Raw genomic sequence first — 14,591 nt, forward strand, 5'->3', positions numbered from 1 at the left:
CTGAAAGCCTAATGAATGCCCACAAAATGCTCATTTTCTACACGTCAGTGGTTTTGCACACAAGGATAAAGGCCGATTTTGAAATCTGTTTTTATCTGTCACGCGCACTAATACCTGCACAACCGCATCTCTCTTTTTCAACATCATTTTTATGAATAACCTTTAAGATGGCAAACCCACATTGTGGCCCTTTCCTCCTCCACAACTATGGCTGGAAACCATGGAGATGGCCAGCCAAGCAAAGAACTAGATGGATGACACACTCAGAGCAGATCTGTATAGACTGCTGTATAAATAAAGATGCGTCATGCACGCCTGTGGTTCTTGCACTTGTGGCGCCATCTTTGACCTAGACTTTAACAAACTGGTTATGTAGTCAAACGCCAGAATGGTTACGATCAACAGACTTTTCTAAAGTAGGCATTTGACAATTATTGGCAGTATTTTCCAACTGAATCATCACAGTGGTGACTTGCAGCTTTTTGTTTTAGTGCAGAGGCAGAAACGCTGTTAATCTCCCAGGATGATACACCTGGGCTCTCTCCCACAGCAATAATGATGCAGCATTCATTCAAAAAAGCTTGTTGGACGGCGTGGCGAAGTTGGTAGAGTGGCCGTGCCAGCAATTGGAGGGTTGCTGGTTACCCCTTTACCATCCTAGTCACGTCCGTTGTGTCCTTGGGCAAGACACTTCATCCCTTGCTCCTGATGGCTGCTGGTTAGCGCCTTGCATGGCAGCTCCTGCCATCAATGTGTGAATGTGTGTGTGAATGTGGAAATACGGTCAAAGCGCTTTGAGTACCTTGAAGGTAGAAAAGCGCTATACAAGTATAACCCATTTATCATTTATTTATTTGGCTTCATTAATTCAACCAATTGAATAGACAACATTAATTCATATAGTTACCATCCATACTCTCCACCCATTCAAAGCAAAATATTTCCTATTTTTCCCCCGGAATCACCAGGAATTTTCCCAATTGAAAACGAATGGCTAAAACACAAACTTCTATATATCTCACATTTCCCATTTGAACGGTTGCAAAATGGCCCTTGCTAATGTTCGTCAACTGCTTTGTTAAATCATTTTGCAGGCATACACCTCAGAGTCATATAAATTGGTACGTAAAACATGCTAACTGTTACCATGCTAACGTTAGAATGTTAAAGGGGACCCTGTTATGCAAAACCAACTTTTCTTGCCTGATAGTACCTGCTTTTGTGTATTTGGGATCCCTATAAGTCCTGAAATTTTTAAATCAAACCATGGAGGCATTGCGGTGATATTTATATAAAAAAAACGGTAACAATTTAGTATGGGGAACATTTTCTAAGTAACAAAGACTAAAGGGTTAGGGTTATTGTAGTTTTGTGTTTTGTTATGTAAGAACAGACCATATTCATTAAGTGGTATTAAAGGGAGAATCAACTTCCTTACTTAGTACTAATAAGCAATAATTCTGAGGTTATTGAGGGAAGACTATTAGTTAATGGCTTACTGGTTGTGTAATAAGGCCATGCAGAATAAGGCATCAATAAGTACTTAATAATGACAAATTAAGAGCCAATATGTTACGAATTTGCATCTTAATAAGCCTGGAACACTTTGAAGACCCCTGGTGTAGTGGACCACACAGCTGACTTTTGAAAGGTTGGCTTGTGATCAATAAGACAATCACACTGCTATTGACAGGCAACAAGTCACATGGGTTAGGTTCCAGCCACTGCTGTGACCCTGAACTGGAATAGTCGTGTACATTATTCGCTAATGTACCTCATTATTTTACATTCTACCTTCACAAAAGTAATCTGTATGTTTGAGTTGGAGCATCATCCCATTTGAGTGGTTGACTAGTGACCAGTTGAGGGTACACCCCACATCTTCCAGTGATACGGATGGAAATGATTATGGTATTACGGCTTGCATTGGAATACTTTTATTACTACTGGTTTTTAAATTGAAAAGCCACTGGCATATCCAATCACATCTAATGAGATGAAGCAACCTTATAAATAAAAACATTGCAACTACAGTACTTTAGTATAACATATTCAGTTGTGGAGATGTAACAGTGACCTCTGCTGTCCTCTTTGAGGATTGCATAATGTAGGACTTGATGGTTGAGAGGATTTGCGTCACAAATATAAGACATATAGTGGATAAAAAGTAAAAAAATTTTTTTTTAAATTATGAATTTATTTATCAATCAACAAAACAATACACAACAACACCACAACAATACAATCCAATTCCAAAACCAAACCCACCCCAGCAACATTAAGAACAACAATAAACAGAGCAATTGAGAGCAATTGAGGACACACAAATCCAAATGTAGTGAAACAAAAATGAACATTATCGACAACAGCATCAATATTAGTAACAATTTCAAAATAGCAGTGATTAAAAAACCCTCATTGATATCATCATTAAAAACATTAATAAAAAAAATAAATAAAAAAAATTCAAATGAACAATAGTGTCACAGTGGCTTACACTTGCATCACATCCCATAAGCCAGACAACACACCGCGTCCAACATTTTCCACAAAGATATAATAAGTCATATTTTGGTTCATTTATTAGTTGAAACAAATTTAAATAATGGATCCCATATTCCAATATATGACTCATTATTATCTAAACTAAATGCAGTTTGTTCTACTGATATCATCTCCATAGCTTGTGTGTACCAGTCAGTATGAGTTGGACTATCAACAGCTATCCATTTTTTAAATAAAGTACATTTGTATTCACCCATACAATAATTAGAGCAGCTTGTGGTTTGCATGTATACTTAACAGCCAGGTGGTTTTGCATACTCCAGTTTCCTCTCACATTCCAAAAACATACATGTTACATTGTTTGTGAGTGTGAATTGTGTTTGTCCAGAGTGTAACCAGGGATAGGCTCCAGCTCTGAACTTTTAACATATGACAAAATATTACTTAGTCCACAGTAACCATTCGCGTTACATGTTTATATCTGCATGACCTATTGATTTCTTCTATCACTAACTGATCCAAAAAAATAAGCGAGAATCTTCAAGACAATTTTCTCCACTTGATCTTATCTGAACATTTCATTACACTCATGTTATCTCAGGCCTTCATGGATAAAACAACATAGCACACAATTGGTTGGTAAGAATAGTGACACTTGAAGATGGATATAGAGAACATACAAACCCTTTATTTATTAAATCATAATTATTGAAATTCAACGATTTGGTGCATTTGCAAATAGCTAAAATTACGTATAAAGCAAACTATGTCCTGCTACCCAAGAATGTACAACAATTCTTGTCAATAAAAAAGGATAAATATAACCTTAGAGGAAAATCTAATGTAAAACATTTGTATGCTCGTACAGCCAGGGGCGCCGAAAAGGGGGGGTAAAGGAGACAGATTCTAGGGGCCCATGATGGAGGGGGGCCCAGAGAGGCCCCTAATGATGATGAAATTATAATACAGAAAAAATAATGACACTGTGTTGGGGGCCCTGTAAAGATTATTTTCATGGGGCCCAAAATCCCTAGCGGCGCCCCTGCGTACAGCACTTAAAACATTTAGCATATCAGTATATGGAATTCAATTATGGAACGGATTAACCAAAGAAATTAAACAAAGCACCAATATGATTCAGTTTAAGAGAGTTCAAACTACAAGTGTTCACAACGTACACAGAACAAGAATTATGATGAACATCTTGAACCCTTTTTTTCTTTTTTTTATTGAGACAAAGATTATTTATATATTTAATATTTGTTTGCTTACTTTATTACTTTATTTTATTATTTATTTTTTCACTGTTCTGTTACAGAGAACAAGGAAATTGGATAAAATTGCTGTGGTATGAAAAGGGGTAGGATTAAATAAGTTCTGCTTCTTCCTACTCCTTTTCGGACGTGCTGTAATGAAACAACTGGAATTATGTGATGCATTACATCGTATCATATGCATGTTCCAAATAAACTGAAACTGAACTGAGCTGAACTGAACTAAAGTCCAGAGATTGCAATATAAACCTGACACTGCAACTACTCTAGAAATGTGTGTAAAATGTATATAAATGTTGGTCAATACGAAGGTCCTGAGTAATCTTGGGTTCAATCCCAGGCTCGGGATCTTTCTGTGTGGAGTTTGCATGTTCTCCCCGTGACTGCGTGGGTTCCCTCCGGGTACTCCGGCTTCCTCACACCTCCAAAGACATGCACCTGGGGATAGGTTGATTGGAAACACTAAATTGGCCCTAGTGTGTGAATGTGAGTGTGAATGTTGTCTGTCTATCTGTGTTGGCCCTGCGATGAGGTGGCGACTTGTCCAGGGTGTACCCCGCCTTCCGCCCGATTGTAGCTGAGATAGGCTCCAGCGCCCCCCGCGACCCCAAAAGGGAATAAGCGGTAGAAAATGGATGGATGGATGGTTAATACATCACAGCATAGCATAGCAATCAAATATACTTTGCAAATAGGCTACTCAATCCCATCCATCCATCCATTTTCTACCGCTTGTCCCTTTTTGGGGTCATGGGGGGTGCTGGAGCCTATCTCAGCTGCATTCAGGCGGAAGGCGGGGTACACCCTGGACAAGTCTCCACCTCATCGCAGTACCAACACAGATAGACAGACAACATTCACACTCACATTCACACACTAGGGCCAATTTAGTGTTGCTACTAAATCCCCTCGTAGGTTATTTACTGTATGTGTGTGTGTGTGTGTGTGTGTGTGTGTGTGCATGCGTGCGTGTGTGTGTGTGTGTGTTTTGAAGTAAAATGGGCCTTATCAGTCTCTGGTGGAGTTTCCTTTTGAACAGGAAGTAGACTTCCTTTGCTTCCTGTCCGATCCTCCTTGTGTGTGCATGTTTGTCCCAACAATAGAGCACAAACCAATCAGTGTAGAGAGGCAAAATAACCAGGTTGCAGATGCTGAAGTACAGATGGATATAAAACTACTACAAAGAAATGGTCAAAGTGTGTCACAAGACAGCTGTGACAAGACTTAGCTGACCCAGGATCAGACAAACACAGTGAGACCACGATGGATTATGAACCCAAGAAGTCCAAAAAGGTAATTATGATTTCATTCCACTTGTTAAGTTACAGGTAGGTCAAATGAATTTTTTTTTAATCCAATGCTTTAATGCCATTGTTATGTTAGAATTATCAGCCTCAAACAGCCTCTACTACTGAAGCAGAACTCTTCCTGTCCACTCAAAGAAAATGCCTAAAGTATACAGATGCAGAAATATTGATGCAAACATTAATTTGCAAAATATTGTTAACTGTTTTCTTTTTAGTGACACTGTGTCAACTGTCAGAGAGAAATTGATTACCGTGTGTAATGAATGAAGACAGAATTTCTTGTTTCCCTCGTTCAATTGTCAACTGTCCCGGCGAGACAGTCAAACCTGCCATTTAAAGAAATATTTTCTCTTGTTCTACTGTCAAAAAGTATAAGAGGATGACATATTTCTTGAACTGCATCTTCAAAGAACAACACTATAAGATTTGAACTCATTCTGCTGTGTTTGCGATTTACAAAGAGGTCTGTTGTTAGGGCAAAAATAATTAAATGTTTGTTTTCATCTTTCCATTAGTGAAACCTCATTATTGCTCCTCATGACACCAACAGTATATTTCCTATTTTTTTGTCTGTGTGTTATCTTCCTCCCAAGGGTTTTGTGTCTCCCATTAAACGATTGGTTTGGTCCAAAGCGAGTCGCAGGCCCGTTGAACGAGGCAGCGTTTACCGACGTCCTTTGCACACTGTCCCCCTCTACCCTCCTGACTTCCTCATCCACCCTGAGAGACTCATCTTTGACTATGTGGAAAAGGAGGTCAAGGTAGGTAGGACTGGTAAAGAGTCTAATAAAAACACGGCTTGATCTACTAAAGCAAGAGTAGGGAACTTATGGATCTCGAGCCAGATGTAGCTCTTTTGATGACTGCATCTGGCTCTCTCATAAATCTTAGCTGACATTGCTTGAACACGATAAGTAATGAATAATTCCGCTGGTAATCACAGTGTCAAAATCTAAAACATTCTCATGCATTCCATCCGTTTTTTACCGCACCTGTTGAAAAAGTCGCATTAATGGTGAGAAGTATTTTATTTATTATTGGTTAGCTTCAGAATAACAATGTTATTAAAAATAATAAGAGACTCTAAAAATGTTGGTCTTACTTAAAAATGCACACATTTAGTTGTATTCAGTGTTAAAAAATATTATATGGCTCTCACGGAAATATTTTTTTTGAATATTTGGCTTTCATGGCTCTCTCAGCCAAAAAGGTTCCCGACCCCTGTACTAAAGCATTGCGCCTGATAGAAATAGGGCTGTCAAACGATTAAAATATTAAATTTTGATTAATTACAGTTTGTTCGTAGTTAACAAAAAAATAATTGCGATTAATCGTGTACCCTAAACAGATCATTTCCAAGTTTTTAATAGCATGACTGGACAATTAATTTGTTTTAATTAAATGTTTTTTAAACAATGATGCGTTTGTAAAAAAAATCATGACAAAATGGACATAGACACGCTTTTAATGACAACAAAAAATGAAGTGCAATGCATTGGTGTCTTGCTAGGTTTTGTATTTTGTAGGAATACAGAATTTGTATTCCTGCTGTAGGAGCATGTGCATTCAGAGGAGGAACTACACTATGTTTAGATACCAGTTTTGCACATCAATAACACAAAATGTGCATTGTTACGATAATTGTTTGATTCTCAAAGATTTATGGTAAGGTGAAATGGGATTTTTTTTTGCCTGAATAAACACTTGATATTCTGTACTTTACATGTTGTATAAGTTAATCACATTTGTTTTGCGGCATGACAATGTCTCAACCTTACAGTGTAATATTTCGCCCGCTAAACATTCTGTTATTGAGGACTATCAACCAGAGTATGTTATAAAAGAATATACAATTTATTTCCATCTGCCAAAAAATGTCCCTCTTTGTAATCCTCAAGTGGTGCACTACCATTTATTTAGGTAGGCATATCAGAGATTGCTTTACAAAATGTAATGTAAGACATTTTTTGTTTTGTTATAGTAGTTCAACTGGATGTGACGCATAGCACTAATATTGTGAACCCGGAAGTGTGTGATTGGTTTGAGAAGAAGAGTTTTGACATTTTTTGACGTTTTTGACAAGAATAAAGAATATGAAAGACTTCCTGCCTTTTCCTCTCCTTTCTGCTAAACTTTTACCCCATCTTGTTAAAGAAGTTAGTGTAACAATATACATGTTATGTGTTCAATGCCCTCAGCTGTTATGTAAACACAGAAGTGAAACTCCTTTTCTCTGTAAGCAGCAAAGCGCGACAGCCCGCGTTCGCTCCAGTGATGTCGTCTCACGGCGATCGAAGATAAAATAGTCTTGTCTTGTCGGGGGAACGACTTGCCGTGGCTTTGAGATTTCCATAATGTGCCCTTTTCCTTGTGCATTTCTAATCACTATTTTCCCGCTTGTGGCCCAACAGTAACTGAACGCCATTACATTTTTCCATGCAACGGAATGGATCGAGGGTCAAAAAGGAGGAGTGTGCATTAATTGTGCGTACAAAAAACTAAAATAATGTTGTTAAATAAACTTATAGTTAACGTGTTATTAACGCATTAACTTTGTCAGCCCTAGTTAAAACACATGCAAACTTGCTAGCTCATACAGTGCTGGTCTACAAGAATAACGCTGTTAAACAAACTTTGTCAGCCCGAGTTGATTACTCACGCAGTGCTGGGTCTACTAAGCCTGTGGGCCGAGGATTGTGTACCTTAAATGAGCAAAACCGCAAGCTAAATCCATTGAGCATGTCAGTCTTTATGCATTTGGAGAGAAAATGCTGATTATTGAAACAGTAACAATACTGGTAAGACATGCAAACGTAATCACTGAGTGCTGGAAATGTGATTTATCAAAACTGTTTTGTGGCTGTTGTTTTTGTGCATTTTTATAGCCTGTTTGGAAAGTACGTGCAAGAGATGAGAGAATCTTCCATACGCGTGTAAACATATTTAGACTGTCAAAAATGCAAATATCAAACATACATCACACATCTGTCCAGAAATTCTATCAAAAAGAATAAATATGTGAAAAAACATCTGCAATGCGTTTTGTAACATCTGGTTAATTCTCGTGCACCACCGTAGTTAGCGCCGGCGTCTCCCAGAGAGCACCTTCGGCGTTCCAAAAAGTAGGTTCTGTTGTAGCTCACGCTGAAAAAGCAGAATCTAAAAGTTCAAAAAAGGTGTCACAGATTATAGTTGTGTGCTGCATGTTCTACAACATAGCAAAACTTCACAGGTTGCAACTTGATGCCATTGATGTGGAGAGTAATGACTGTTTCCTGTTTCCATACTACACACGGTCTGTACCATTTTTGCACTTGTTATTGATTGTACACGCAGTCTTAGTAGATCGGCCACAACACACCCCCTAATTGTGAACACAAGTTTATACTTTGCACACGCTAATTAGCACTTGTTATTTGGCTCTTAGTAGATCAGGCCGATACAGTATGGTACACAAACTTCTGATCATCAGTTGATTGTCCTTTCCAATTAGTTCCTTGGTCACCTGACGTGGGTGTCAGTTTCTCTGAACCCGTCCAGTCGAGATGAACTGCTGCAACTGCTTGACACAGCAAGGGTTAGTAGTCAAACTTTCATATCACTAAGCAGCAGTGATTTGTTTTATATGTAAAACCACCTTTAACTTAGTAAAACCTGATCACCAATAAATGATACCCTGTCTTGCATGGTTATACGCTTAGTAATTGATCAATTGACAATTGATGTTACTAATGTAGGGGTAGATGTCTTTTTTCATATTCTGGGCTGGATTCAATTTCAGATCAATACCCTATCAACTCTGCCCGCAGACTTTATAGGTCAGATGGGATTGTCTCCAGCCCCCATGTGACACTGAACAGTATAGATGGTGTAGAGAATCCCTACCTGTCAATATTTAAAGACTTAGTAGTCATTAATGCAAATAATACAGGGTGGTGAAATAGTGTAATAGTCACATTTGTTGTTATGTAAGTGTGCCGTTTGTTTAACTCATTTAGTTATGTTGGTCAGCAGCAGTTGAGAGTTCTGCCTTTGAAGACCAGCATGGACCAAGACTGTATCCTGAGTCTGTCGGCTCGCTGCTTGTTGCTCACGTGGCGAGACAATGAGAAGCTACTGATGAGAATTCCCACTCATGAGATTGCTGCGGCCTCCTACCTGAGAGATGATGCGCTTCACCTGCTGGTCCTCAAGACAGGTGAGGATTCATCCACCAGCCAAGCTCAGCAAGGTACGATAAATGTATTTCTCTCAGGTCTAAATGTGGACACTGTAGTTGCCGGGGACAACAGTCTGGATCGAAAAAATCCAACAGGCATTGATGGCCGACGTCAAACCATGAGCTGCAATGCTGACCCACGGCCATCGGGGGGTACGATGGAACGACGACACACCATTTGTGGAGTGGACTGGAGGCCCTCACTGTCTAGGAGTAACCATGACAAAAACCAGAATTTGGACAGAGGCGGGGGGTGTGACAGGGGAGGGGGAGGAGGAACAGGAGGAAGTGGGGGGAGTTTAGAAAGGAAGCGAGCTGGAGGGAGCTGGGAGAGGAGGCAACCGACGCGCAAGACAGGTGGAAGCTGGGAGAGCCGCCGGCCGAGGCCAGTGAGTGGTGTGGGGCCCGTAGTGGGAGGCAGCTGGGAGGGGCGGCATGGAGGAAGTGGAGGAGGAAGCTGGGAGAGGCGGCATGGAGGAAGCGGTGGAGGAAGCTGGGAACGACGGCAGGCTTGTACGGGCAGTTGGGAGAGGGGCAAGAGCTACGGCAGCTGGGAGAGAAGGAACCACAATCCACTGGAGCCGACACCCTGCCCTGATGCCTACTGCAACCTGGTCATCCTAGCTGTGGAGAACCGAGTGGGGCACCTTTCTGTCGCACTAGTTACACATTTCTCACCTAATCCTTTTCATCTAATATCTAATGTGTGTAGGATGCGGCAGAGGAGTACTGTTCTCTTATCTGCCAGATGTTCCAAATCATTTACGGCCATCAGACCATTGAGTGCGTTGACAGAGCTGGGTTCCATCATACTATGCCGGACTGCTATTGGCTGCAGAGAAGTAAGTTCTTTTTATATCTACTGAAAAACATTTCTTACCCACCAATTTCTATTAAACTTAGTTTAAGTTTATTGCAGCTGACTCAAAGATGGGAATATTCTCATATCCATGCCACAAAAATGCAGTGTTCAATGAACTAAATATATCCAATCCAATCCAATCCACTTTATTTATATAGCACATTTAAACAACACATTTTTTTCCCAAAGTGCTGCACAACAATATTAAAAACAATATTCAAATATTATCCTTAGCTCCACCAATGACTGAATAAAAACAATTAAAAAAATAAATAAAACCAATATAAAACCAATATAAAAATAAATATGACTAAAAAACTATTATATAGACAATAACGACTATGAAATATGTAAAGTATAATGGCATACAAGCCATACACTCAAAATTGTGTTCAAGTTCTCTTCCTATTTGTCTCACAAAAAAATAAAAAAATTATCTGTGATAAAAATTGTTGCTGGAATTCTTGCTGTAAGGTCATAGTGGTCTACACTTGAAGTCTACCTGTTTACATTCTGTATCCAGATATAATGCCATGCCTAATTAAAGGTGCCATATGTAGTAATGGCGCCAGAAATGGTACTGCAATCACGGTCAAAGTTTTGTAATCCCCTCCCACTCTCCATGACTGAGGTTGCCAGATACGCAGCTGAATCCGAATCCTACTCCAAGGAACATCAAATGGTAATTGACGAGTCCTACGCTGTAGGTTTCTCTTGTTGATGCTTCTTGTACGATGGTTTACTAAGTAATTATGCCTTATGTCGATAACTGATGCTGATGTCGATTAATCAAATGTATTTGTAAAGTTACACAGCAATATTTTCGTCGGGAGTCGGTACAGGTTGCTGGCATTACCCTGCTAAAATGTCTAGTTAGACCGCACGGACCACCATCGAAATAATTATCCATCCATCCATCCATCCATCCATCCATCCATCCATCTTCTTCCGCTTATCCAAGGTCGGGTCGCGGGGGCAGCAGCCTAAGCAGGCAAGCCCAGACTTCCCTCTCCCCAGCCACTTCGTCCAGCTCCTGCCGGGGGATCCCGAGGCGTTCCCAGGCCAGCTTGGGAGAGATAGTCTTCCCAACGTGTCCTGGGTCTTCTCCGTGGCCTCCTACCGGTCGGACGTGCCCGAAACACCTCCCTAGGGAGGCGTTCGGGTGGCATCCTGGCCAGATGCCCGAACCACCTCTTCTGGCTCCTCTCCATGCGGAGGAGCAGCGGCTTTACTTTGAGCTCCTCCCGGATGACAGAGCTTCTCACCCTATCTCTAAGGGAGAGCCCCGCCACCCGGCGGAGGAAACTCATTTTGGCCGCTTGTACCCGTGATCTTGTCCTTTCGGTCATAACCCAAAGCTCATGACCATAGGTGAGGATGGGAACGTAGATCGACCGGTAAATTGAGAGCTTTGCCTTCTGGCTCAGCTCCTTCTTCACCACAACGGATCGATACAGCGTCAGCATTACTGAAGACGCCGCACCGATCCGCCTGTCGATCCCACGATCCACTCTTCCCTCACTCGTGAACAAGACTCCGAGGTACTTGAACTCCTCCACTTGGGGCAGGATCTCCTCCCCAACCCGGAGATGGCACTCCACCCTTTTCCGGGCGAGAACCATAGACTCGGACTTGGAGGTGCTGATTCCCATCCCAGTCGCTTCACACTCGGCTGCGAACCGATCCAGTGAGAGCTGAAGATCTTGGCCAGATGAAGCCATCAGGACCACATCATCTGCAAATAGCAGAGACCTAATCCTGCAGCCACCAAACCAGATACCCTCAACGCTCTGACTGCGCCTAGAAATTCTGTCCATAAAAGTTATGAACAGAATCGGTGACAAAGGGCAGCTTTGGCGGAGTCCAACCCTCACTGGAAACAGGTCCGACTTACTGCCGGCAATGCGGACTAAGGTCTGACACTGATCGTACAGGGAGCGGACCGCCACAATAAGTCAGTCAGTTACCCCATACTCTCTGAGCACTCCCCACAGGACTTCCCAGGGTACACGGTCGAATGTCTTCTCCAAGTCCACAAAGCACATGTAGACTGGTTGGGCAAACTCCCATGCACCCTCAAGGACCCTGCCGAGAGTATAGAGCTGGTCCACAGTTCCACGACCAGGACGAAAACCACACTGTTCCTCCTGAATCCGAGGTTCGACTATCTGGCATAGCCTCCTCTCCAGTACACCTGAATAGACCTTACCGGGAAGGCTGAGGAGTATGATCCCACGATAGTTGGAACACACCTCCGGTTCCTCTTCTTAAAGAGAGGAACCACCACCCCGGTCTGCCAATCCAGAGGTACCGCCCCCGATGTCCACGCGATGTTGCAGAGTCTTGTCAACCAAGACAGCCCCACAGCATCCAGAGCCTTAAGAAACTCCGGGCGGATCTCATCCACACCCGGGGCCTTGCCACCGAGGAGCTTTTTTAACTACCTCAGCAACCTCAGCCCCAGAAATAGGAAATAATTATATATAATAATATATAATATATTTCCGCCCGTGTGCAGTTGGGATAGGCCCCAGCTCCCCCGACCCCGTAAGGAACAAGCGGTACAAAATGGATGAATGGGATATTATACATCGCATAGGCCTACTATGATGGCAAGCCAAGGCCAACAGTAAACTTACCGCCACATTTCGTTCAGCATAACTCCATGTTGCATCCCACCTGACACAATGCATTCTCTTTCATGTACGCACATCACCATCTTTCAGTGCAGAGTGCAATTCTATGAGCCAACACACGTTACGCAAAAACCACGTTACGCATAAATCATTTAGCCTACTATCATGTCAATACACAAAGTAGAAAATCATTACATGTAATGTATTATATTGTGCCAAGCAAATACCACCCCATATGTGCCTGATGCACATACAGTACCAGAAACCGCATTTCCTCAGTGTATCAGCATATTGAGAACGATATAGGCACTGACACTATCCATATTCACATAGGTTTTATTTGTCGAAAATATACTTTGCCCTGTCAGTTGGAATACACATCGACATACAGGCTCACGGGCATTTATTTACCTCGTTAGCCTGTATGTAGATGTGTCATTGACCGGGCTAGCATGCTTAGCACTAGGAGCTGAGCACCACCACACTAAGCATTTGTTGCACGAACATACTAGCTTTGTTAGACAAGATCATAGACTGTATTGGACAATATAGTTTACATACAAAATGTCAATTTCCGTTTATTACAAGTAATAAGAAAACATAAATGCCTTACTTACCTATCAAGGAGGAAATTAGCAAGTTTGGTGTCAGATGAAAACATTGTCTCCGCCTTCAATTGTCTCCATCTTTAAAAGGCATCCCCGATACAAATCCTTGTTTTGTTCCTGGTTTTGTCATGAATTACTTGAGAATCGTAACGACGCCTTTTAGATTTACTAAGGTCTGACATGTTTACTAACTTTACCAGTGGCAGTAGCTCGACGAAGAGGGCGAGGCATTGAAATGAAAACAATAAAAACAATTCGGGGCTGTAAATCTAATTTTGAAATGAGCATTTTACAGCTGAACTACCGTTATCAGTTATAAAGGTATTCGAAAAGAACATGATTTATTGATGCCTTTTGACATATCAGGACCATTTAATAATGACTTGACATGAAGTTATTACATATGGCACCTTTAAGGATTGCATTGATTTTCTTAGTAAAGCCAACTAAAATAAATATAATTCACTTCACTAATTCACAAACAAAACAATGTACTGTACGTATACAGGTATGAAAATGTACTGCTCCCACATGACAGCTTGGACTTTGGCCTTCTGTTCCCAGCGTGTAGTGTCATTTCTGTCCAAGCGCTCTTACAGTATGTTTTTGTTACATGTGTTGTTTCCATTTCCTGCTACTTCACTTTTGGTGAGAGCACCGGTGTCCTCACCTGCTTCCAGGATACACACCTGTCCCTGCTTGTCAATTAGGAAGCTTCTTATGCCTGCGTCCTCTGCACAGCGCTGATTTATTGCTTATTGTCTGAGTATTGTATGGTTGTCGTGTACGGTGTACTGTGTTCTATTATCAAGTTTTGATACACTTGTAGATCACTCAGCTGCGGCCACGCTGGTGTTTCCTTGTTTGGTACCTAATAAAGGAACTTTCTTACCTGTCGCATGTCGCTCATGCCGTCTCTTCATCCTGGGGTCATGCAAATTAGAAATTTGAATTCTCTTTTTGTATCTATTTAGGTGACAGCTGTCTGACAGACACATCCTACAGTTATGATCCAGAGTACAGTTGTTGCAGCTCATAGTAGGTCACATTTTGTCCCCACCATAGACCAAATGTAAAGGGAACACACTTTCTGTCCATGCCAGACATTGACAGACAACTTTTTACGCTGGTCTTTACAGTATGTTCATCCTCGTTAAAAATGTACTATACAATCACCTGA

The 14,591-nt window shown here is 41.3% G+C and overlaps 1 protein-coding gene across 2 annotated transcripts in view; it reads left to right on the forward strand.

Annotated features, from left to right (window-relative positions):
- The first annotated feature begins 4,864 nt into the window (after window positions 1-4,864).
- ccm2l (CCM2 like scaffold protein) overlaps window positions 4,865-14,591 on the forward strand; it is a 32,648-nt gene continuing 22,921 nt past the window's right edge. For both annotated transcript variants that reach the window (XM_061971373.1, XM_061971381.1), the window contains exons 1-7: window positions 4,865-5,072; window positions 5,680-5,847; window positions 8,580-8,663; window positions 9,101-9,284; window positions 9,342-9,943; window positions 10,018-10,147; window positions 14,386-14,449. In XM_061971373.1, coding sequence (XP_061827357.1) covers window positions 5,043-5,072; window positions 5,680-5,847; window positions 8,580-8,663; window positions 9,101-9,284; window positions 9,342-9,943; window positions 10,018-10,147; window positions 14,386-14,449 — 1,262 coding nt within the window. In that variant the 5' untranslated portion in view covers window positions 4,865-5,042. The remainder of the gene's footprint in view (window positions 5,073-5,679; window positions 5,848-8,579; window positions 8,664-9,100; window positions 9,285-9,341; window positions 9,944-10,017; window positions 10,148-14,385; window positions 14,450-14,591) is intronic.

This window comes from Nerophis lumbriciformis, linkage group LG01, assembly GCF_033978685.3.
Source record: "Nerophis lumbriciformis linkage group LG01, RoL_Nlum_v2.1, whole genome shotgun sequence".
Lineage (NCBI taxonomy): Eukaryota > Metazoa > Chordata > Actinopteri > Syngnathiformes > Syngnathidae > Nerophis > Nerophis lumbriciformis.